The following is a 22,405-nucleotide window of genomic DNA, read 5'->3' on the forward strand; positions in this document are numbered from 1 at the left end:
CATCATTCAGTCAAATGGACTTTGCCTGAGAGAATGGAATGTTTATAATTGCATGTCATGACTTGTGGTACTGGGTCTAATTTAAATTAATTACACACCGGGTTCATTCCTCTATTGGCAAAGGTCAACTTTATGTTATTTACTTCCAATTTATTAAGGGAATAAAAAAATACTTCTGGAAAAGAACATCAAAATAGTCTTTAATAGTGGTTTCTTGTTTTATACATCAACTTTTATACAGTTATCTTATCACCAAAATAAAGACAGTGATATTTAATGCCATAATGATGATTCCTATTTGTAAAACAGAATGTTATTTACAAAACCTTGTATCTGAATGACTGCTATTAAGGAATGTGCTAGACTATCAGGTACCCATGTTTTACTTTGATAATGCTTTTCCTAAAAATATCTTGTAAGTTACATGTTGCATACACAGCAAAAGAAAAAGTATCATTCTGACTTTGTGATACCACACTGAATAAGTCAGATGACATGATCTAAAATTCAATGAAGAGTTTGAAAACAGATTCTTTTTTGAAAAAGTAATAAAAGCACTCATTGTCCCCTTGCCAAATACACTCAAAAAGAACATATGCACATGTTCCACTACCACCACCACCACCACCACCAAAAACCTGCCATTACATCGGCAACTTTCATCAGTTTAGTGCCTCCAGAGTTTAAACACAAAACTGTGATTTAATTTAGATACTGTAAAGAAGAACGATTTCCATAATTTAATACTAATGTGGTTGGTTACTCTTGCTTTTATTTTTACTACATTATTTTACTTGAAAGCTATATGATAAAAAAGCAGAAGATATATCATGAACCATTATGTGAGCTGAATATGCACATTCAGGTAATTTGAATTTCATATACTGATTGCAATAGTTCAGAGCTAAAGATGCAGAGACTAGTACTTCAATATAACACTGTCTACTAATAAAATAATGATTTTCATATTTATAAATGTACTTCTATTACAGTGCAAAGTGAATCTTAAAATCTAGAGTTTGCAAAATGTGAACACTACTAATACAGCTTCTGGTATGAAAAATTCACATACATTAGTGTCACTACAGAATAATGCCACAAGGTACCAACAATAAAAATGCAAAGTACCATATTAAAACGATAAGCTCTTAGCCATAAATTCTACTAAACTCAAAATATACAGTAATAAAGTACTTCACCTATCTTAGGTTGATATAGATAATATAAAATACAATAAAACCATTCTTGTATTTATTCAAAGTACACTTTCAGGAAGGGTTTATTTTAATGTTTCTAACAACCATTCCCTTCTCTAACCCTTTCACTATTATGCACTCTTATACATTTCATGCAAGTCTTCCCACTCTGTGTTATACAAACAATTCTTGAGATTCTAAATATTTCTGTGGAAAAACTACAATAGATCCATTTGAAATGGCATGAAAGTAAAACTAAATATATGCCAGTTCTTATTTATTATCAGGTATGTGGAGGAATCATGATAGCCTAGCAACAAATATTGTATATCACCCCAGAGCAAAACCTGTAGAGGTGTTGCTGTTGCAGAAATTTCAAAATAGCAAAGACTCTGATGCAGAGAATGAAATGTACCCAACAGCAATTTCAAAGTGTAACAAGGGAGCAACAGGAGTACAGATATGTGTATGACATTCACAAAGCTTATTTGTACCAAAATACGAAGAGATGGTGTTGAATATTTGAGAAAACTGGCTCTATTCTGAATATGCATTGTGGAAGGAGAAATCATTATGGAGATATTGAAAGAGTGAGTTTTATAAGCTATGGTAACAAGTCTCAGGATTTGTGAAGTCTCAACGGCTGGCTTGGCTAGGCCATGTGGAGCAGATGGATGAGGAAAGGTTGCCGAGGAAGTTGCTGCGTGGGAGAATGGAAGGAAGGAGGAGATGCGGAAGAGATGGATGCAGAACTTGGAGGACGACATAAGGACCATGTGGGTTGGAAGGTGGTGGGAGAAGTTGTGGAGTAGAGAAGAATGAGGGCTCATTGTGAGGGAGGCCAAAGCCTTCCCCAGTCTGTAGAACCGAGGAAGAAGAAGAAGAAGCAAGTCTCAAAAAGTCACTGGCAAAGAAAAAAGTACCTTACAACCACCACCAAGACCACCAAGGCATAGCATCATTACTTGAAAATCTTTACATACCACATCCAGCACCTGCAGTTTTTACAATAGTAAGATTTTTGCATCTCATTTAGAATTCATAACTTTGGTATGTTAACAAAATGAACACTTTCTCATTAGATGGCTGTTCACCAATCAGGCCATGTTTTCTATAAGCTGGAGGGAACAAGTCCAGAACTCTGGTGTGGAGTTACATTTCACTGCAATTGCAAGATGATGAACACAATAATATCGTCCAGCAAGACAGTGTACTCTGCACTGGTCTTCCAAGCACACAACTTCAGTAATCAAAATTTATATGCAAATTTGTGGCATTACTTAGAGCTACTGCTTGGTTCTCAAATTCACATGACCTTTTTGGGTGGGGTTACTGGAAGAACCTTGTGCATGTACTGTTGCTGTAGTCTAAGAAGACACCACAAATGTTGACACCATACCGGCAATATTAAGGTATAATTATTATCCCCATAACTTGTTGCCTATGTTCAGCTTAAACAAATGCAGTAAACATGAGTATCATGTTTTAATGTTTTGTAATTTAAAATGGATCTCACTATATACTCTCTCTCCAACTTTCACTCTCTAAATCTGGTGCTACAATTCATGTGTTCACAAACAAAAAGCAAAAGGGTTGATGCACAGCACAGACAAATGCTATATCCAGGGATGGCAGTGAATCAGGGGTTGTGCATCTTTAGGGGCAGCTGATGACATGTCCCCAGAGATAAAACAATGTACTTGGTGTTGTAATGTCTGACAGTGAAAAGCGTATAATTATAGCGGCTGTACTGTATTGGAACTAGTTGAGGACTATTTAAAACCAGTCTCTCTTAGCACGTTATTCCTTATGTGTAAAACATTCACGTAAACTGTTCTCTGAGGAGCTACTATGGGCTAGTCGATGTACCACAGCCAGTTGTACCCTCTGAGAGGAAACTCCACCACATGCTGTTGGCTCACAAATTAACCTCTCTTGGATTCAAGCTTGAATATTTCTTATGTCACAAATAAAACATTCTTGTTTAATTCTGCTCAAAGGGTGGAAGAAGAGCACACTTTTGACAGAAAAGCAATGAAAGTCACACTGAGATTCTACTGACTCCTTTGGCTTCAGTTTGAATTTCAAGAGTGAAGTTCACCTTTCCACAATGCCTGTGTTGATTAAGATACTATTGTGATTCTTATTTATTGCTACTTTGTATGCTGCTATCATATATTACATCATGACAGGTAATGAACCTTAATGTTCCATAAAATGTTAGGAAATTCTTGAGTGGCTGAGTGAATATTGGCTTCTCTGCAAGGACTTGGCTCCATGGAGTATCATATATAGTGGTCACAGTAGCTTTTGTCCAGTGGAATATTCAAGGGGAAGACTAGGAGCGAGTCACTTGTACCATAGTGTCATGTTTCGTCTGCCTCCAGGAAGGATGAGGAGCTTATCAGACTGAATGCCAGAACAAAACAAATACACTGACCTGACCACCTCAAGTACAGAGTCCGCCAACTCCGCTAGCTTCTCCACCGGCCAAAAACTACTGTGCCTGCTATACCAAAATAATTAAGTTCTTTTATCTGAATGCTGAACAGGAGTGACTATAATACTGTGTTAAATACCTAAAATTAAAGACAGAATAAATGTAATATTAAAGACCTCATTTTTATCCTTAAGTATAGGAGAAAGAAAATTGTTAAAACAGCTTGGTACTTTAAACTTGAGCACAGCAACACAAGGCATAATAGGTTGTTTTCAACTTCATATGCTCGTAAGAAGAGTTGGGTACATAACTGATGCAAACGGAACACGATGAAACTGAAGCCTCTTATGATCGTGTAATCAGAACCTGCAACTTTGTATAGTGTTTTAGATGAGTACCTCTGAAACTAGAATGTAAAAAAATTCACTTCTAAAACTGTACAAAATGAACTGCTTGACTACATATATCAAGTGTACAAACAGTGAATGGTGAAAGATGAAACAGAAGGGGTCAGTTATGTCACTGGAGGTTGATGAGATTACTGAACATTTCATGTGTCACAGTTTGTCATATTTATATGGTGTGTCAAACTCATGATTCATTCTTCTGTTCAGACCAAAATCAAACAGCAGAAAAATTGGCAAACATTTTTTGCATTAGCTTGAGCCCCACTGTCTTCACAGGTCAGTCTTATGATGGCACTATTACTATAAGAGCAAAGGAAACAATGTTCAAACCAAGATAAAGGAAATTTTCCCTCATTCTCATCCAAATAACTGTTATGCTCATCAGCTAAATTTTACCATAAAATAAGCATGTGACAAACATTAAAGAAATCTTCTCATGTCAGTTGGTTAAAAATCATGGCATTTCAGGGACCAACTCCATCCCCATCATGAGGTTAGCACAGACAGGATGAGGAGCGAAACGGTCCCTGAAATGTTAGCGATTTCTAACCAAGTGACATGGCTAATAGATCAAGTTTTTGTTAATAAAATAAACACGTTCCAATATAAAAGGTATTTTTTTTTATTTTGCCAACATTGCTAAATATGATGGCTGTCTTCTGAATTGTAGAACCACGTAGCCTGGTACTGTCAAGAAAACCTCAAATCATAATTTTAAAAAAATTACTTACTTTATTCTTTTTAGTCCCTTCAGTTCAAACTACAAACTGTGTAGCTACTGTGTAGCTGATGATTAGGATGTATGTGATATAATACACAACATTAAATATCAATCTGAAGAACCAAGTTACACTCTGCATTTCACACTAGTTGAACCACACCTTTCTGGTGCATATCAAAGACTTTTCCTTCTGAACTTGTACACAGGGTTGTCAAGCATTTTTTAGTGTTTTGTAAGGGTAATTTTTCAAATGAATTATCAGTTATATAGCAGTAAAAAGTGTGTAGGTGTGAAAATAATGGTTCGTTTTTGCAGTTTAATTAAGGAGCACCATCTTGAGAACAAATAATTATTATAATTGTTAGAGTTTACTTTTGTCAGCAGATGAATCAAGCATGTAAAGTGGAGGATTTTGATTAAGTCACAGAATATTAATGTTTACAGTATTTTACCAACAAGCTGGGATTTTTAAAGTCTATTAAACCTGAAAATAAGCATAAACACAGGTTACACTATGTAGAACCAAATGCTCTTCCTCAGTTTATGAAGTGTAACTGGATGTATATTAACATAACTTACAGAGAACTAAACAATACTGAACTCATTACAATACAACATATTTTTAAAACAACTTCATATTAGGTAGGTTTTATGAACAAAGGCATAAAAGAATCTGATCTAATTTAAACAAAGTTACACAGCATGAGTTGAGTGGTGTATGCTTATTGCACCAAAGCCACTTAGGCTTTCATCAAAATATCACTATTTACCACACCATTATTCAACATTATATAATGTAACAAACTCTTATGTTATGTAACGATCTATTCCCCAACATTGGTGGATGTATGTTTCAGTATGGAATATCTTTTAGGTATACAAACAAACTCAAATTTTTATGTTTTATTGTTTTCCTATTATTCACTGATTTCAATAATGTCAAAATAAAATACTTCCAACCCTTTCTATGCCATTCCTGAGACATCTCATTTAGAAACACTAGTATTCCTGGGCTGAACTTATTCAGCGTCTGATACATCAATGAAGAAAATATGTCCCATCACCTCTCAACACTTCTCTCATGGCTTTTCAGCTTTCTCACAAAAGGAATTATATAGTACCATGGAAATATAATAACAGAACATCTCTTTAAATAACAAGGTTGGGAAAGTGTACTCTTGGAGTACAATAAAATTCTAAAGGTGTTCTTCACACCAGATTACATGGATCCCTGTTGCACAAATGTAGGTCATTGTTGCAGTAATGTGATCCCAAGTCACTGCTGCACCTTAGGTCATTTTTACATAGTGATCCAAGGTCATTGTCACACAACAGAGTATTCCAACAACTGGATAACTGGTCCCACTGCTGCACAACAATAACCCGTCATGCAGTCTGCCTACCCCACATGAAAAAAACAAACATGAATAGGCCCATAAGCGGTTCTTCATTCATGCTGAAGTGTGAAGAACACTTTAAAGCAGCATTAAAAAAAGTGAATCCCTTTCAGACCCTGGATGCACAGTTGTGCAGGTCAGGATGTAAATAATTTCACATCAGAACTGCCAAGCACGTGTCCTGTACACACACTTACAGACCTCATTTTACATCCAACATTCTTTAATGTTTATTTCTACCACAAAATGACACTATAGGTTGTAGAAGTTCTAGAAAATCAAGGACACTCAGAAAGAATGCAGTTTTTGTAAGAAATCACATATTACTGCACAAAGCTGTTAAAAATTCAGAAACAAAACATAAAACCTCACAGTGAACGAAAGATAGATATTAACTTGCAAGTTTCATTTGAGGTGCTATATTTAATGCACTGAACTTTTAGTGGCAGAACTGTATGTCAGGACTCTAAGTTTCATATGGCAGTAGTGCAACATAACCTCATATTGACTAATCATCATCAGCTTTACAAATGACAAAGCAATTTGCTCTTTACTTTGTTTATATGTTGTGGAAGAATTCAATAGTAATGCTGGAGAGATTGAGAAGAAAGTACATCAGAAAGGTAAGGTTAGGTTTTGAATATGAGGGTTAACTTTGTACGAGCTGTCAGTTCAATCTCTCATCCAGACTACCACCAGGGCCATGAACCACAAACCACAGTGATATCAACACAAGCAACAACAAAGCATGTCAATTCCAGATCAGCAAAGAAGTATGCAAAGAAAGAAGCCATTAACTTCAAAAAAACTTCCTATTCTTGAAGAAGAGGTAAAAATTTTAAGTGTGGCCTTCTTTGTTGTAGCACTGTGTAATCTTGTATGTGATGATCAATGTTTCAGTGCAAAGTACTGCATCCATCTTCAGAGTATGATATGGTCCTCCAAAACACTGATAACCACCTACAAGACAACACAGGATAACAAAACAACCCACAAGACTACAATCAACATCTTCACCACCATAACAAAAACTCAAATCTCAAGATGTAAGACCCTAACTCTCTCAGAAAATTATGTATTGTATTACAATATATATTATTTTGGTTTCAATTAAATGTTTTTACTTTTCTGTCCGAACCAACTGAAGTGACAACGCTCCTCTCATATTTCATAAAATATTTTCCTAGCAAGCATTTTTAAACAACTCTGACTTTGCAAATATGCACTGGTAAAAATAAATAAAGAACCAATTACCCAAGAAATAAGAAATTCAGTGGATTATGGGCTACAAAAGAAGTTCTCTGAATGTTACATATTGGTAGGCAAAGATGAGGCTACCAATTATATAACAGATACCATGGCAAGGATAGTTTTCTTATTCTGTAAAATGCTCTTCAGATAGAATCTAGAAAGCATCACATAAAATAGACTATTGAAGGTACAACCAGTCACAGATACATTCAGAACTGGATATTAGAAAGATACCTAGAATACAAACAAATAATACTTTCTACAGAACACAGTTCATTATGTTCATAAAAGCTTTATATTAGCAGCTTCTAATGGTCTTTGGATTTTGAGGTACACCAAGAAATGACAGTACAAACGTGTAGCATTAGACCTATCTAGTGGTTTATGTGTAAGAGAAACTGCCAATCAACTTTCAATTTGTTGTGGTAATAACATAATCTAAATTTTCTTTGTGGACTACTAGCTTTCAAAACAAGTATGAATTATTTATGCTTCCTAGGATCTGAAAGGGTTAATGCACTGATTTAAATACAAAATAATATCATTCTGCAGTAAAACAAAAAATATTTGGAAGTTTGGTTTTGAATAATAAATAATAAAATCAAATTTGAAAGTACACATATAATTCTAGTAGATTTAACTCATATTTCAGTTTTATCACACCCACAAATATAAATATGGAAATCTTCATAAATACATGATTCTGTAATTCTATGAATATGAAATATCTACAGCTTTTTCTGCCTTATAAAAGCCAGATACTTTCCCAAATTTACATATTTCATGAAATGTTAATACTCTCCTCTCTACTATGTAAAGTAGAACAAATGTACCTACGTGACAATAAAAATAAATGTCTTCAGTAGTTTATATTGCATACACATATTTCTGTAGAAATATCTTCTCTCTCTCTTTATAATGAACAGAAAAAAATTAATAATAATAATAATAACCAATCCCATCAAATCTAAAAAATTACAAATTGTAAAGGATAAATTGCACTCTGTTGCTCTCCTGTTCCCTTGCAATTCCTGCAATGTGGATTAACCTGATACAGGAACATTTTATGTCACATAATAATATGAAGACATTGTTAACAACATTATGACAACAATCAGGTGAGAATAAACAGAACACACACACACACACACACATGCACATACATACTTGATGTTTAATAAAGTTTAATCTGTTCCAACATTATCTTATATATATAATTTTGTAGGGATGATTATATGTCCTTCAGATATTTTCCAATATATACACACACTGTGTGTATTTATAGTTGATGAAGCTCACGCAATCACATATGAATGATACAAAAACCATGGTTCCCTGGATTTAACACAGCTACTCAACATCAGAGTTGTCTGGTATACCATCTGCTGTACACAATCTCATTATAATCAAACACCAGATCTATTTGTCACATATAAATACATACAACGCAGGAAAAAGATGGGTTTCAACAATTTCCAAACACTGCTGTATGACTGAATCTAAGAGCTAATATCAACAACAAAGAGCATTGAATAAAATTAAATAACATTGCAGCACTTTGAAACCAATAATAATCAATGACAAAAGCCATTCCAGACACACATTTAGAACTCTACAAGCCTAGAATGCTGCTGATATGTATAGCACATAATGAAAATTTGGTAAGACTAGCTAGCATCTTGTCCTTAAATGCAACCAAATGTAAGGAATTCAAGCTATTCAATATATATCAATGCAATTTGGAAATTATTGCAGTAGTCTTCAGCATTCTAGATTAAGAGCTACAGAAGTGCAGGATCAGTAAGCCCTCAATTCCAGAAGGCCTGGAATGATGAAACAGCTCATTACTAGAAAGAGAAAACTTAGACCACTCACAACACAAACATCTTGATTATTTCAGTATTTTATCCTAAAATAGTGAATTCTGAAATTAACACAATGGCTTGGATTTACAAACAGCTCATCAGTAACCCACGTGACAATTCTTACATAATGTCCATTGAATGCATTCTTTTTTTTATCCTTGCCACTAAAATCATGACATGTTTCAAAGCATAAAATATTTCACCTTAACAAATTCGGCAACAATGGCCTAAAGAGGGAACAACACTGCATTCACTAGAAGCATTACTGCCATAAATTGGTTGCGAGTGTGTGGCCAGCACCAGCTGGTGGTGGAAATACACCAATTCCCACACCTGCACTGCCTGTATTGGGCATTGTGGGTGCAATGTTCATTCCCATACTTGATATCTGCATTCCAATTGGTTGAAATTGACCCATCACAGCTTGGGGTTGTGCTGCCATCATGGCTACCCCACCAAGGTTCATCCGGGCCATCTGCTGAGGTAGCTGCCATAAGGAAACAAAATGGTGATCATAGACAGAATTTTAAATTTCAATTTATTATTAAAACTTAAAGCAAGCAAGTGGCTTTAGTGTGAAAAAAGATAATAAGTACAAGCATTTATATGAAAGTAAGATAAAATAAATATTCTTATACAAGTAATGTAAACAGGCCTCAACATATTCCAGATACCAGGTCACTTAAGGTACCCAAAATTGTCATTGTACTGCCTAGTATTTTCTGGAGCACTGTTCTGAAGTTTTTATAACAGACATATAAATGATTTTAAAACTCGACTATAGTCCTTATTCAATCACACAGCTGACATAAGAGAATGATATATTGTAAATGGCATAACTACTGAGTTGAAATTCTTAACATGCAATCCCCCTGCACCGTGCAGGAGTTACCCTTATCATGGGTTACTGTAAACACCTTGTTCCAAACATGTACTGGATGATGTTCTATGCATATGTCTGAGTCCTTTTTAAAGACGTCCTACTGAACTTTATCTAGAAAAATAAACTGCATGAAGTTTCAGAAATAAATAAACACACAGATCCTTGATATCTGAAATGTCCATTTTGGCTTGTTTAAAACAGTTGTCTCCATTAGAAAACAAGACCGTAGTTCCCAGAAGAACAAAAGTATATTAGCTCATAGGTAAATAATAATCTTATCCACCTTCAGAAAACACTAGGACTGAATTCCAGAGCTGCCAGACATATCTTTGATTTTCCATAATCTTCTCACAGAAACCTGCCAGCCACTTATAGTTTATCATTATAATAAATGTGGTATTCATCATTGCTTACACTGACATCTTCTGTGAAATAAAAAATAATGATACATGTATGTATTGAAATAAAGTATAACAGAAGGACAAGACATGTAAAAGCTAGTTTTATTATAATGGGGGTCTCATTACATTTTTAGATGCAATACGAATCCTGTGAAGCACCTATTAAAATCACTCATCCATTAAGTACAATGCAAGAACTCAGAAATGGCTTAACAGATTTCCATATGAAATGCGGAGTTTTACTAAAATATGTGAACACATTCCAACATTGGTTTAGATCACACTACAATAACAGGCAACATGCTTTCTTGCACGCAGAAGTGACTGGGTGGGAAGTCCCCCTCCAGGGTAATTATTGTATGGAAAATTCCATCCTTCAGTTCACTAAGATCAAATGTCAAATTCTGGTGAACACTTCAGAATTGTTTCTAGGAGTCAGGGTGGAAATCCTGTACAGTTTATTAGAGGATGATACCCATAATCTTAGTACTACCAAGTTTAAGAAGTGCTTGATGTGTAATTCTGATGAAGATTGTCTCCAAATTTTGAGAGACCAAACCTCAGCTTCCTATTTCATGGGTACCAGGCGTCCTTTTCCTGGAGGTAAAGCGTGGCCAAAGCATAATGGTGACAACTCACTCCATCTAGTGCTGAGATCAAGAATGAGTACAAGCCATACCTCCTCTCTCCGCAAGTGCTACCAGGACAGCTTCAGTTTTTTAAATGGTGCAGGGGCTTTGGCCACATACAGAAGGCAATTTCTAATACCTAGAGGTTTGCTTCTCTGTGTATTTATCAATGGTTTCTCAATTCTAGTCAAAGAATCAAACCTGGGACCTTCAGAGTATGAAAGAGCGATACTAACCATTCATCTATGATGTTCAAACAGCACAGACATTTCTAATACAGTAAAACCTCTCTAGTTGGACACCTCTATATCCTGGACACCCCTCTATATTGGACACTTTTAATTGGAACCAGCAAATATCCTATAATTTTACATTGCCACAATACCCTATATCTTGGACACCCCTCTATCCTGGAACTTGAACACCCCTTGTGTTGTAAGTTGGACAGGTTCATGCACTTAGCTTCAATGCTTTTATGGGAAACGTTTACAGTTAGTATTTTGTTGCTTTGAATTTCTGACTTCTACCTGAGGATTACCTTATGTTTGAAGGTGTGAGACTTTGAACACATCAATGGAATTATTTTGTTTTGAACCCTTCACTGGACTACAGTACGTATTACTGGTACAGTTTTAACTTTGTCAGTACTGAGCTTGCAACTGAGTTAAACAGAAATTGGAACGGTGTGCTTTCGCTCATAATCAACCAGGAATGGTTGAAACTTTATTCTGATTGCGACGAAAATTAGAAAGAGGATGGCAAATTCCAAGATAAAAGCAAAAAAGCAGTGTCTTGTGACGGAGTTTTTTACAAGAAATAAGTGACATCATATGTTGAGCTAATGCCATAAGTACAATTAAAAAGAATACGTTCTGAACATTTAAAATTTCATTGAGGCTGGGGTGTAATGTGCAACCACGAGAGTGGGTTTCAAAAGATTATTATAATTAATAATTAAATTATTCTTAATTCGATCAAGCCTACAGTAGTTAGATTATGTAAGTAAATAGATTGATTGCATTGTCGGTAAACGTAAAGTATTGGTGCCCTTCCCTATGAGCTTATCCATGCAAGTTTAATTTAGTGAAAACAAAATTTGTAAAAATTTAATTTACCTTTTTGATTTTTCTTATCAATAATTTCCTTTTTGTGAAGGGCTCCATAATACTTTACAATTACCACATTGTTATTACACGACAATTTGAAAGGATGATTTTCCCCCTTTCCCTCTATCCTGGACACCCCTGTAAGTTGGACACATTATCGTGGAACCGCTGGTGTCCAAGTTAGAGAGGTTTTACTGTATCAGTTTGTCAGTGGACAAAAAGATATAAATAGGAAACACAGAGAACAACTAAGGCTACAGAATACCATCCATACACTTTTCTTGGTATCTGCACTCAACAGCAGTGATCTTGGTTTGGCTCATTATGCCTTGGTTTATGGTAATGCAAATATTCAGCACTAAAGTCATTCTGCACTTGGGCGGGGGGATCAGTCCTTTGTTACATGTGTACACTGCTCATAACAAAGAATTTTATTTTGGATGGTAGTACTCTGCAGTGCGTTATAGTAACCTTCCTTCCTCCCAACCCCATCCTATTAGAAGTTAAATAAAGTGAAACAAAGGTATATTCAGCATTAATAACAGATTGTATTGTCTTATGTGACTTACAGACCATGGAATAACATATCCATGTTTAATCCAGTCTTATAACTAAGAGATATCATCTCCAAAAAATTCTGTAGAGGGAAGTTATTTTGAACTCTTCAAAACATGTCAGTGTATTGGCTGTGCAATTAACTCATGATCTGTACTGTACCTGGCCAGCCTGTATTATCCTTCTACGTACTGCATTGCTGATGCTGGAACAGCCTACTCTTCACTATGGATAGGCTACAGTGTGACACTCACCTGAGATGACACTGGTGCCTGAGCACTACCGGGGACATCTAACATCAAATCTTGGTTCACAGTCTGCGGTGCATGCTCCTACATTACGAAACACCAAGCCCAAACAAAAGTGTAAACCAAAAATAGAAACTAAGAAATCAATGATCATACAGACATGTTGATTCTTCAGTACAATATTCTACACTATAAATACAAAAAAGAACTCTGCTTTAGCCTTCACCTCTTCAAACAGGAAATAAGAATGACCAAACTGAAAGAAAATAAAGAATTACTATATTAAATTGAACAAGTATTACATCACTTCCCGCACCGTAGCCGCGCTGTCTGAGGCATCATGCTTCGGACCGGCGATACAGAATGCACGCTGGTTCGAGTCTCGGGGGAGAAGAAATTTTCTCACAAGCTTTCGACCAGTGTACGGGACCGGTGCCAACCCAGCATCATGAGGAAATTGGGGAGCTACAATGAGTAGCGTAATCCGGTCATGAAAACTAGCAATGGCTGGGGGTTCGTCGTGCTGACCACACGTCACCCTATATCTGGTTGGATGATCGTTCACCTCTGCTTAGGCATGTGAACGTGAGGCCAGCAGCCAGCTAGTCGACTTTGGCTCTCTGGAGCTGTTACGCCACGGATTACATCACTTACCATCACCGGGGTACATTTTAGGATTCTGAAGGACCACTGTAGGTTCTAAAACTGCTATTCCTGCCAGAGGGATACAAATTTCACATGCACAATGATTCATCTTTTATCATAAGCAAGACATTTCTAATGGTTACCATGTTATTTTATATTTTTATAGAAGTTTCATTCAACAGATGTTTCATATGTTATGAAAATTTATCTAATATGAAACTTCAAAATCATGCACTAAATGACCCACACCACCTCACAAGATTACAAATGAACCATGTTGATATTTTTAAGACAAGGATTTACAAAACTATCCAGAGAGGCTTAAAGTGGCATGATGCATAACATATTTTCTCCTGACCAATATTTTTAATATATTATTAAATGTTCTCCATATTTCTAGGTTACTTAACTGTAGTATCATATTTCTTTTATGTAACATATTACCTTCTCAATTACATTTCATTTCACATATATCGATTATGTTCTAATTATTTTTAGAAGTAAACATTAAACCTTGTAGAATGGTTCTGAATGTAACAAACAGGTTGAACAATATCTTGCTTCCTTGAATTGCTTCAATTTTTATGATACTGCTAACAAAAGCTTTAAACAAGTAACCATACAATCTAATAATCAGTTTCTCTATATAATTTTGACTATTACAGATTCCAACTATGTTATTTTGTTCTGCATGGTCATCATTGTAAAATTAAAAAAGGAACTCACACACAGAATCTGTATGTATGTTTGTCATACTTCTTCGCATAAAATATCATGTGCGTAGCACAAATGGTTCATCAGTTATCACACTGAAAGCTACAATTCTACGATATAATTTTACATTCTACATAATGTTTCTTACATTTAAAAGATAAGCCTAAGTACAAAGGCATTTGTAAGCTTTGGTGACATAAATATGACAAAGCAAATGAGTTGTTTGTTAGTTTCTATTTGTGAGGAAAAACCTATAGAACAGCTTCACAAAGACAAACAAACATTTCCTGTGTCCCAAAATTGTTACTAGTCAGTGTAATGTTGTTTTATTCAGTGGTTTCTTATCAGGACACTCATTCTAAATTATTCACAGACTGCAGCCAATAATTTCTACTTGAGGTAATGATTGATTATGAATAAACCATGTTCATACCAGCATAACTTGTGAAAAACTGGCATGAGCAGTGGCCTAGCAACAAGGACCTGGGGATAGATCTGCTTCTTATTTCAGTTTTGTACCACAGCATGTGACTGTTGCGGTTTAACCAGTACACTCTGCATAAAACATTTACCTCAACAAAATTTGAACTTTTTTAAGATTTATTAACACACAAAATGCCAAATTCAATGCTAGTATATTTATAGTGCTGCTAGTGTGACTCCAACATCATAACTTTTCAAGGCTGTCTCACCATTGCTATTAACAGTACAAAATTAAAGAATAAAAGTACAAAGGTTGGGTGGCCTCTAGTCGCACTATGTTAATATCATGCTGCATGAAAATCTGTCAACTGATCACAATGTTTTTGTGCGTGTGTGTGTAAAGCACATATGCCATCATGCAGGAAAAGACAATGCTGACGAGTCCATGCACAATGATTATTTACTGAACTACATCTGCAGCTCAGATATGTTTAAAACCAAGTTTATACTAAAACTATGTCAGGCATAACAAACCTGAGACATTGCTGGGAAGCCTGCTGTGGTGGCTGCAGTGTTGCCAACAGCTGCTGCTCCGATGTTAAAAAATGGATTTGAAGCCAGGTTAGGCTGCTGTGGAGGCAGGCTAGTTGTATATATTCCATTCTGTAACAACAAAAGGTACCATATACAGCACAGCTGGCTTGTCAACATACCTGAAAAAACATGGGTGAACAAACACACTCATCCATCTGTCCGTGATGGGCAAAAGTATGTATGTGTGTACATTTTAGAGTTAAATGTTCAATTTAATGTGCATTCTACATTGTACATTATGTACATTTAATATATAATGATGACTTTTGAAGGTGTTCCAATGACTTATCATCACTGCAGTTACTATCTTCAGGGTGACAAATCATGAAAGCTGAAGTTAAACATTAGCCTTCTACTAGTTACAAACTCCTATATAAAAGCAGGACACTCCAGCTAAGGAATACGGTAAACTCTAACGCTGTTTAGTGTTGGCAATCGACAAATTTTACCTTATTCATCTGTACAATTATTTATTATGGTCCTGCATATTGTGGTCTGAAAATTTTAAAACTAAATCCAATTATTTAATCTATGTTATAAAGGAGATTTCTTTGGTTTAAAATGTAAATGTCTTTCATTCAGAGTAGAAAGTCATATTTAAATGCTCTTCGATGTTAAAGGGTTATCCCACTGGTTTACTTTTAATGGTTAAGAATAACTGCCTGTTCAGGTGACGTTAGCTACTTCTACAGCCATGTAAATTCATCAGAAGAAAGTTGAAATAGTCAAAATATTAGACAACAGATGTCATGTATAATACCTACATATTAGTAATGAGGAAGATTAATTATTTATTAGATAAGATCTCAATTAATTTTAAAATTTTAGCAAGTAATCTGAAGTTCTGGGAGATTCAGACTTAAGTATAAGTGGAAATATAATATTAAAACGGTCTTAGAGAAACAGAGTGTGAGGGTAAGCACTAGATTCAAGTGGCTCTGATTAGGATTGACTTTTGTGAACAGGGTACCATATGAGCAGAGAACCTACAAACTTTTCAAGAAAGCCATTACACCATGAAGTTAAGCAGTTTTAGTAAGCCAAGGGTTAATGTGAAACATATTCAAGCATGGCTAAGGGACACCAAGATAGGTAAGTGGCACACAGATAAAGAAACAACCTGGCATCAGTTACCTGCACAACTTGTGTTCCCTGCATCATACCATTAGGAACTGCTGCTGCAGGAGCTCCTGCCACACCAAATGCCACTGCAGCCTGGGGATACCCTGTTGCCTGCGTCTGTGTGTATACACCACCTTCAACACATTAGTAATTAAAAGGACCATCAGTTTCTATACTTACTTACTTACTTAGGGTACTTAGACAACCAGTTCTTCAGTGCCTTCAGCATCTGCGGGTCCCAACTTTCGTTGGCTTTGATCTACCAGACAGTTGGTAGGACTCCTTGGACGAGTGATCGGCCCGTCGCAAGGCTTCTACCTGTACACAGGACAGCACAACACAGAAAGACGCGGACAAACATCCAAGCCTTGAGTGGGATTTGAACCCATGATCCCAGCGACCAAGCGGCACAAGTCCCACGCCTCAGACCGTGCGGCCACTGTGACGGCCTCAGGTTACAAACACTGGAATGTATACTGTACCTGGAATTCCAAACACAGACGCAGGGTTCCCAGCCTGTGCCTGTGAAGGCACTGTTGAATACAGAGCCAATATGGAATCTTTGGTGAGTTGTCGCCTTTCTTGACTGCTAGGTGCTGGCTGGTTGAAGAAACTCTCCTCCTCTGCTGAGCGGCCTTTGTTGCTGTCAGCATCTGCTTTGTTAGGTGCTGGGGAGGTGGAGAGAGCAGAGGGAGCTGCAGCTGGGGCACTCAAAAAATTGCTGAAAATATCATCTCCACCTGAAGTACCCGTACCACTTGTTGATGACAGTGTGCCAATGGGGGTGTCTGTAATGGAAATTATAACCAGTCTGTTTCAATTAACATTTTAACATGGGATAATTTTTGCTGCACATATTTACTATATCACTGCCTAATATCAGAAATCACAAGCAAACTTTCGTTTAAATAATAATAATTCATTCAGTACTTCACCGTAATTTTGTATACTATATTTCAGACATGTTTAAAATCCATTGAATTATCATCAGTCAACTCCACGTCATACAGATTCACATATCAATTATACTTGTTACATTTCCATGTGTATGTTTAAAATATATGTGTTGTCTATATTCATTTTCACATATCTGTCCACTGCCTTGTTAAATGACTACATCTCTTTTGTGAACCTTTAAAAATTGATATTCAGTAGGCATCTTGGTGGAGACAGAAAATGCATATAACATTTTTGAGAAACCTGAAGGAAATTTACCTAGGTATAGCAGGGAGGATAATGTTAAATGCATCAGAAAGAAACAGTATGAGGATATGTGACTTAGATACACCTGGTTCAGGACTGGGTACTGTGATGGACATTTATAAACACAGTAATAAACCTTTGAATTTTATATAAGGGGCAAGGGGAGAGGTAATCTTTTGTCAAAAAGGACTCTGATCCACAGACTTAGTACTATACATGCAAGTTATATTAAGATTTGTGTTCTTAGTCGCCACTCAGTGCATCTGGCTGTGTCAAGGTCGGACAAGCAGGCATTCTAGTGACTTAAGGGTAAATGGCTGTCAGAACAGAGCAGAACAAATTTGTTCCTACCACACTCATACAGAAACCTTCTTCCATTCTGACCCTCCTCCCTACTTGTCCCTTATTTGGCTATGAAGATAACCTGCCTGTACAATACAAGTATCTTTATTTGATACTGCCTTACTGCCGTTACTAAAATGACCACTTTTACCCTCCAAATTATGTCGAGAGTTGAATGTTAAAGAGATAAATTCCACACACAATACAGTGTATAGAATGTAATTCTAATATGTTTGGACCATGCCAGTTACTGTTGTGATCATGACTCATCTTTCACATGTTGACTATGCTGTGTTGCTTGTGTTTATATACTATTATTTTATGAACTTTACACAGATAGCATGCAATGCAGTTTCTAAAAAGAGATTGTGGTTGACAGCTTAGATGGTAGCTACCGACAGTTCAATTAAGATAAAAATGCATACAGTTTTGAATATGGAGCCTCGACAGCTCAGCCAGTATAGCAACTTGACTATAGGCTGGATGACTGGGGTTCGATCCCACCAGGGGCAGAGAATTTTTCCTCTCTCCAATGGGTACCAAGGTCCTTCCCTGAGAGTTAGGTACAGTCAGGGCATGACACTGACCACTCACACCTGTCTAGTGCCAAGGTTAAGAGTGAGAAGGAACTATATACTTCCTCTCCCCCAAAGCACCTCTATGGTGTATAGTGGAACAGCTTTATGTTTTACTTTTACTTACTTTTATAGTTTAGAATCTGTTGTTAAATTCTCTTGGATTGGACAGTGAGTTTCTTTAATAAAGCTAAACAACACTTCAAAGCCTAAAGCAATAATACAAATCATGCAAGAAGATACTCTATAAAAGGTAATTTATTTTTCTCATGCTACAGCAGATTTAACAAACATTCCCTGAAATTTTTAGCACATCCAAAAGAAATTGGCTCAGCACTCACAGGGTTAAACACACCTATCAAAGGCCAAGTGGGATTAAGACTTTGCCCTAAAAAACAAGGAGAAAAGAATAAATACGACGGAATCTGCCCCTTACACTCACCTAGCCCCAAAAGATCTTGTGTTGCAGTTTTGGCAGGTTTGTTTAAATCAGCCTGCGTGCGTCCAGGTTTAGGGCTGGTAGAACCCTTAGGTTTGGGCAACAGCTGTGGTACCGTAACATCCGACACAGTTTTTCTGGCCTGCTGCTGCTGTTGTTGCTGTTTTGCTTCCTTCTTCCGCCTTTTTTGTCTTTCTGCTTCCTCATCTAATTCTTTATCCCAATTTACCTGCAGATCAAAACAAACCACAATTACCATCACTGTGTGCATGCATTCATGATACAAATTCCTCATATTACTCAAATGCACACTTTTCATTTATGAATATTCATGCCATATACTGCATCAGATCAGGTTTAAAATGCTGACAAAATTAATATTTCTAAAAACAAACTTTACTTCCTGAAAGCTCTAACCCACAAAAACGTGATCTGGCTGCAATTCAAAAGTGATGAAGGCATATGTATATATAAAATTTATCAAACAGCACTGAAGTCCTATAATTAAAAACTGATTAGTAAGCTGTTTTAAATACAACAAACTACATCATATTAACGTACAGTAAAAAATGACTAACTCCATGTTTCTGTTACCAATGAGAACCCTCTATTTGTATTTCTGAATTCATGACATCAAGTTTTCAATTTTGTCATGAAACTGTGATTCTGGTTAAAACTTTCAGTGATAAGATGTTGACTGTGGTCTTCACACTGTCACAACCTGAGAGACCCAGAAAATGTACATCTTCACTACCATGAGAACCTCAAGGGTCACTACATAGCATAACTCAGAAGACACAGTCTATACCCACGTGATGTTAAAAAATCACTAAATGACATGCTACAATATGAGGAGTTGCACATTCTAGCCTAATTTATCACACACACACAGGAAAATACTTCTAGCACAGAAAAAAGATCTATACAAGTTCTTTAAAATATGTTATCACATTCATTCAATCACTGTCATGTAATTTAGAGAGACTGCACTCATGCCTTGCCACTTGAAAAGTCACAGACTATAGAGAGTAAAATATGTAAATCAAAGGTTTTAAACATGTGGCCCGTGTACATTCTTGTAATGCTGTATTATTCTGCATAATGAAAATATAGTTACAGTCCAAATTCAATACCTAATTTCTAATAGTAAAATAGCCACCAATAAATCTGTTACAACAATTATGTTAACTTGTGATAAATCTGGAGGGGGAAAGGATTGCATAGAATCTATATCTGTTATCAAATTAAAAATTAACTCACTATGGTTTAAAAAATAATAATTCTCATACCTTTGGTATAGATGGTGGAACCCACTCTCTTGCAATATACTTTTTCTGTTCATATTTAGCACGGACAAATGCTTCTAGTGAAGAGTCAGTCTGTGGTCGTCTAAAGTTGTCAGGAAGATTTGCTTCATACACAGCTCTAGCACGGCTATTTCCCATCTGCTGAAGACTCTACAATGGAAAGAAATGTATAAGCCCATATAAAGAAAGCAGTAAAGGTGGCAGTACCAAAAATAAAATAAACTGGCCAAACCATGACTATGCTAACTCAAAGGTATTATACTGTTGTTCGATCGAATAGGTCGTAGGTGCTGCTAAATGTAAGTCTCGTTCCTACGCCTCTGTATACCAGAATTTAACCATTTAAAGTATTAAGCTGAAGTTGGTGATGATCAGCTTACAACAACTTGTTCTGGTGTCCACGTATCCAAGTTAACGGACTTCACTTTCGAAATGTGGACACCAAGATTTCTGTGAATTCCTGCACAACGAATGCAGAGGAAGATTCCCAGATTCCAGGACGCCCATCTTGGACCTGTACAACAATTACAACCACAATTTCACTCATGTCCAAAGGTCCTATATTTATTGCATTCCACAATTTCAACAAGTTATTTCAGTCAGAATCCACAGTAGTACATTTATACTAATTTAAAGCAATAAAACCACACAACATTAAACGACATATAAACATCCGGTATTTTGACAATTCTAATCTGGATGTACATTGAAATCTACCTTTCGCATCACAATCCACACAATATTTATTGTCTTCATCTCTTAGCATTTGCGTCAGAAGTGCTTGGCACTTCTCTTGAATTTGTTTCTGCCTGTCCTTTTCTGCCTTTGTTGCCATTATTAACGTATATTCGTTCCTAAATAAATTAGAATTTCACTACAATTTGTAATTCAACGCTCGTATCTGCCCCCTTCCTTCAATATGGCCACAGACACCACACACGTTACGTTTAAATTGATGGTAGTGGCACCTGCAACAGAAAATCAAACTAACACTTGACCCACGCAACGGAGCAGAACCCACGATGGTGATCCGTGGCGGCACGGGAGCTACTTCGAATTTTAAAAAATTTACAGTGGAACCACGGTTCCGGAGAATCTGACGTAATTACGTCTATACGAAAAGGTAATTTATATATATTAGCATTAATTACAACAATATTAACAACAATGCCGAATAAACAGATGACGTTTCCTAGGTAACATAACAATGCACGCAAGCTGACCATTGTTGTTGATCCATATTAACACATTGTTGATATGGATCTTACACGTTTTCCTTTCACTTTTTTGCCGAATGACCCTTCCGTATAGACATATTTACGTCAAAATATCATACAATATATATGCATACGTATGATATGTTTTCCTATTTAATTAATTGTAAAATACAAGGTGATTACTATATTTAATAGGTAGTTCAGTCAGCATATCCATGATTAGCACAGTGATTACGCTGTATAATTGGGGTTCAATTGCTATTAAACTTGAGATTTCTCTTTGCCACAGAGCAAAGATGAGTTCCAGCACGGATTAGGTCTATTTAAAGAACGTACAATCAATGCTATCAGTGTGTAGTTGTGCATAATGGCATTCATATATCGTTCTGTCATCTATCCGCATCGCATCTGAACCTTTTCAAAACGGCTTGGTGGTCTCACCCACTGCCAAGAGCTAAATCAGTAAACTACTATCCAACTAGCACATTCCCCCTCCCAACAACACCTCAGCAATGAATAATTTTACAACCCTAGTCCTTAGTACTGCAGAGAAACTTACTACGTTTTTAAGAATGAGTGAATGTAACTGGTTTAATCAGAAGATTGCTGTCTGCCGTGTAGTCTGGTAGATTTCCACCAATGTTTCAGAGGTCATACTGCCTCCGTCATCAGGGTGATGAAACATTGGTGGAAATATACCAGACTGCATGGCACAATAACCCAGA

The 22,405-nt window shown here is 36.3% G+C and overlaps 1 protein-coding gene and 1 long non-coding RNA gene across 4 annotated transcripts in view; one reads left to right on the top strand and one right to left on the bottom strand.

Annotated features, from left to right (window-relative positions):
* Window positions 1-8,409, top strand: part of LOC110828100 (uncharacterized) — a 156,879-nt gene extending 148,470 nt beyond the window's left edge. The window contains exon 4 of the long non-coding RNA XR_015533770.1: window positions 7,062-8,409. This is a non-coding gene — a long non-coding RNA (uncharacterized LOC110828100). The remainder of the gene's footprint in view (window positions 1-7,061) is intronic.
* LOC110827911 (stromal membrane-associated protein 1) lies at window positions 174-21,573 on the bottom strand. 3 transcript variants are annotated; one of them, XM_087343440.1, is made up of 9 exons: window positions 21,181-21,573; window positions 20,844-20,977; window positions 20,446-20,613; window positions 19,160-19,385; window positions 17,080-17,385; window positions 16,610-16,731; window positions 15,416-15,544; window positions 13,106-13,183; window positions 174-9,764 (listed from the first exon to the last, which is right to left on the bottom strand). In XM_087343440.1, exons 1-9 carry the CDS (start codon window positions 21,296-21,298, stop codon window positions 9,540-9,542), a joined length of 1,506 nt encoding a protein of 501 aa, XP_087199566.1. In that variant the 5' UTR covers window positions 21,299-21,573; the 3' UTR covers window positions 174-9,539. The 3 variants fall into 3 exon arrangements, 2 of the variants coding, with proteins under 2 accessions (XP_087199566.1, XP_021915773.1); XR_015533768.1 differs by having other exon boundaries at window positions 9,634-9,764; window positions 13,014-13,183; window positions 21,181-21,572; XM_022060081.2 differs by lacking the exon at window positions 13,106-13,183.
* Between the last annotated feature and the right edge of the window lie 832 nt (window positions 21,574-22,405).

This window comes from Zootermopsis nevadensis, unplaced genomic scaffold, assembly GCF_977971745.1.
Source record: "Zootermopsis nevadensis isolate Lab colony 2312 unplaced genomic scaffold, Znev_1.0 Znev_ptg000006l, whole genome shotgun sequence".
NCBI lineage: Eukaryota > Metazoa > Arthropoda > Insecta > Blattodea > Termopsidae > Zootermopsis > Zootermopsis nevadensis.

Bases quoted from the DNA above. Each gene is read 5' to 3' on its own strand.
- LOC110827911 (XM_087343440.1), bottom strand. From the start codon at position 21,298: ATGGCAACAAAGGCAGAAAAGGACAGGCAGAAACAAATTCAAGAGAAG. The intron at 20,978-21,180 runs GTAGATTTCAAT...ATTGTTGTACAG, and splicing joins TGTGGATTGTGATGCGAAAG to GTCCAAGATGGGCGTCCTGG. The intron at 9,765-13,105 runs GTGAGTGTCACA...TCCTTATGGCAG, and splicing joins AGGCACCAGTGTCATCTCAG to CTACCTCAGCAGATGGCCCG.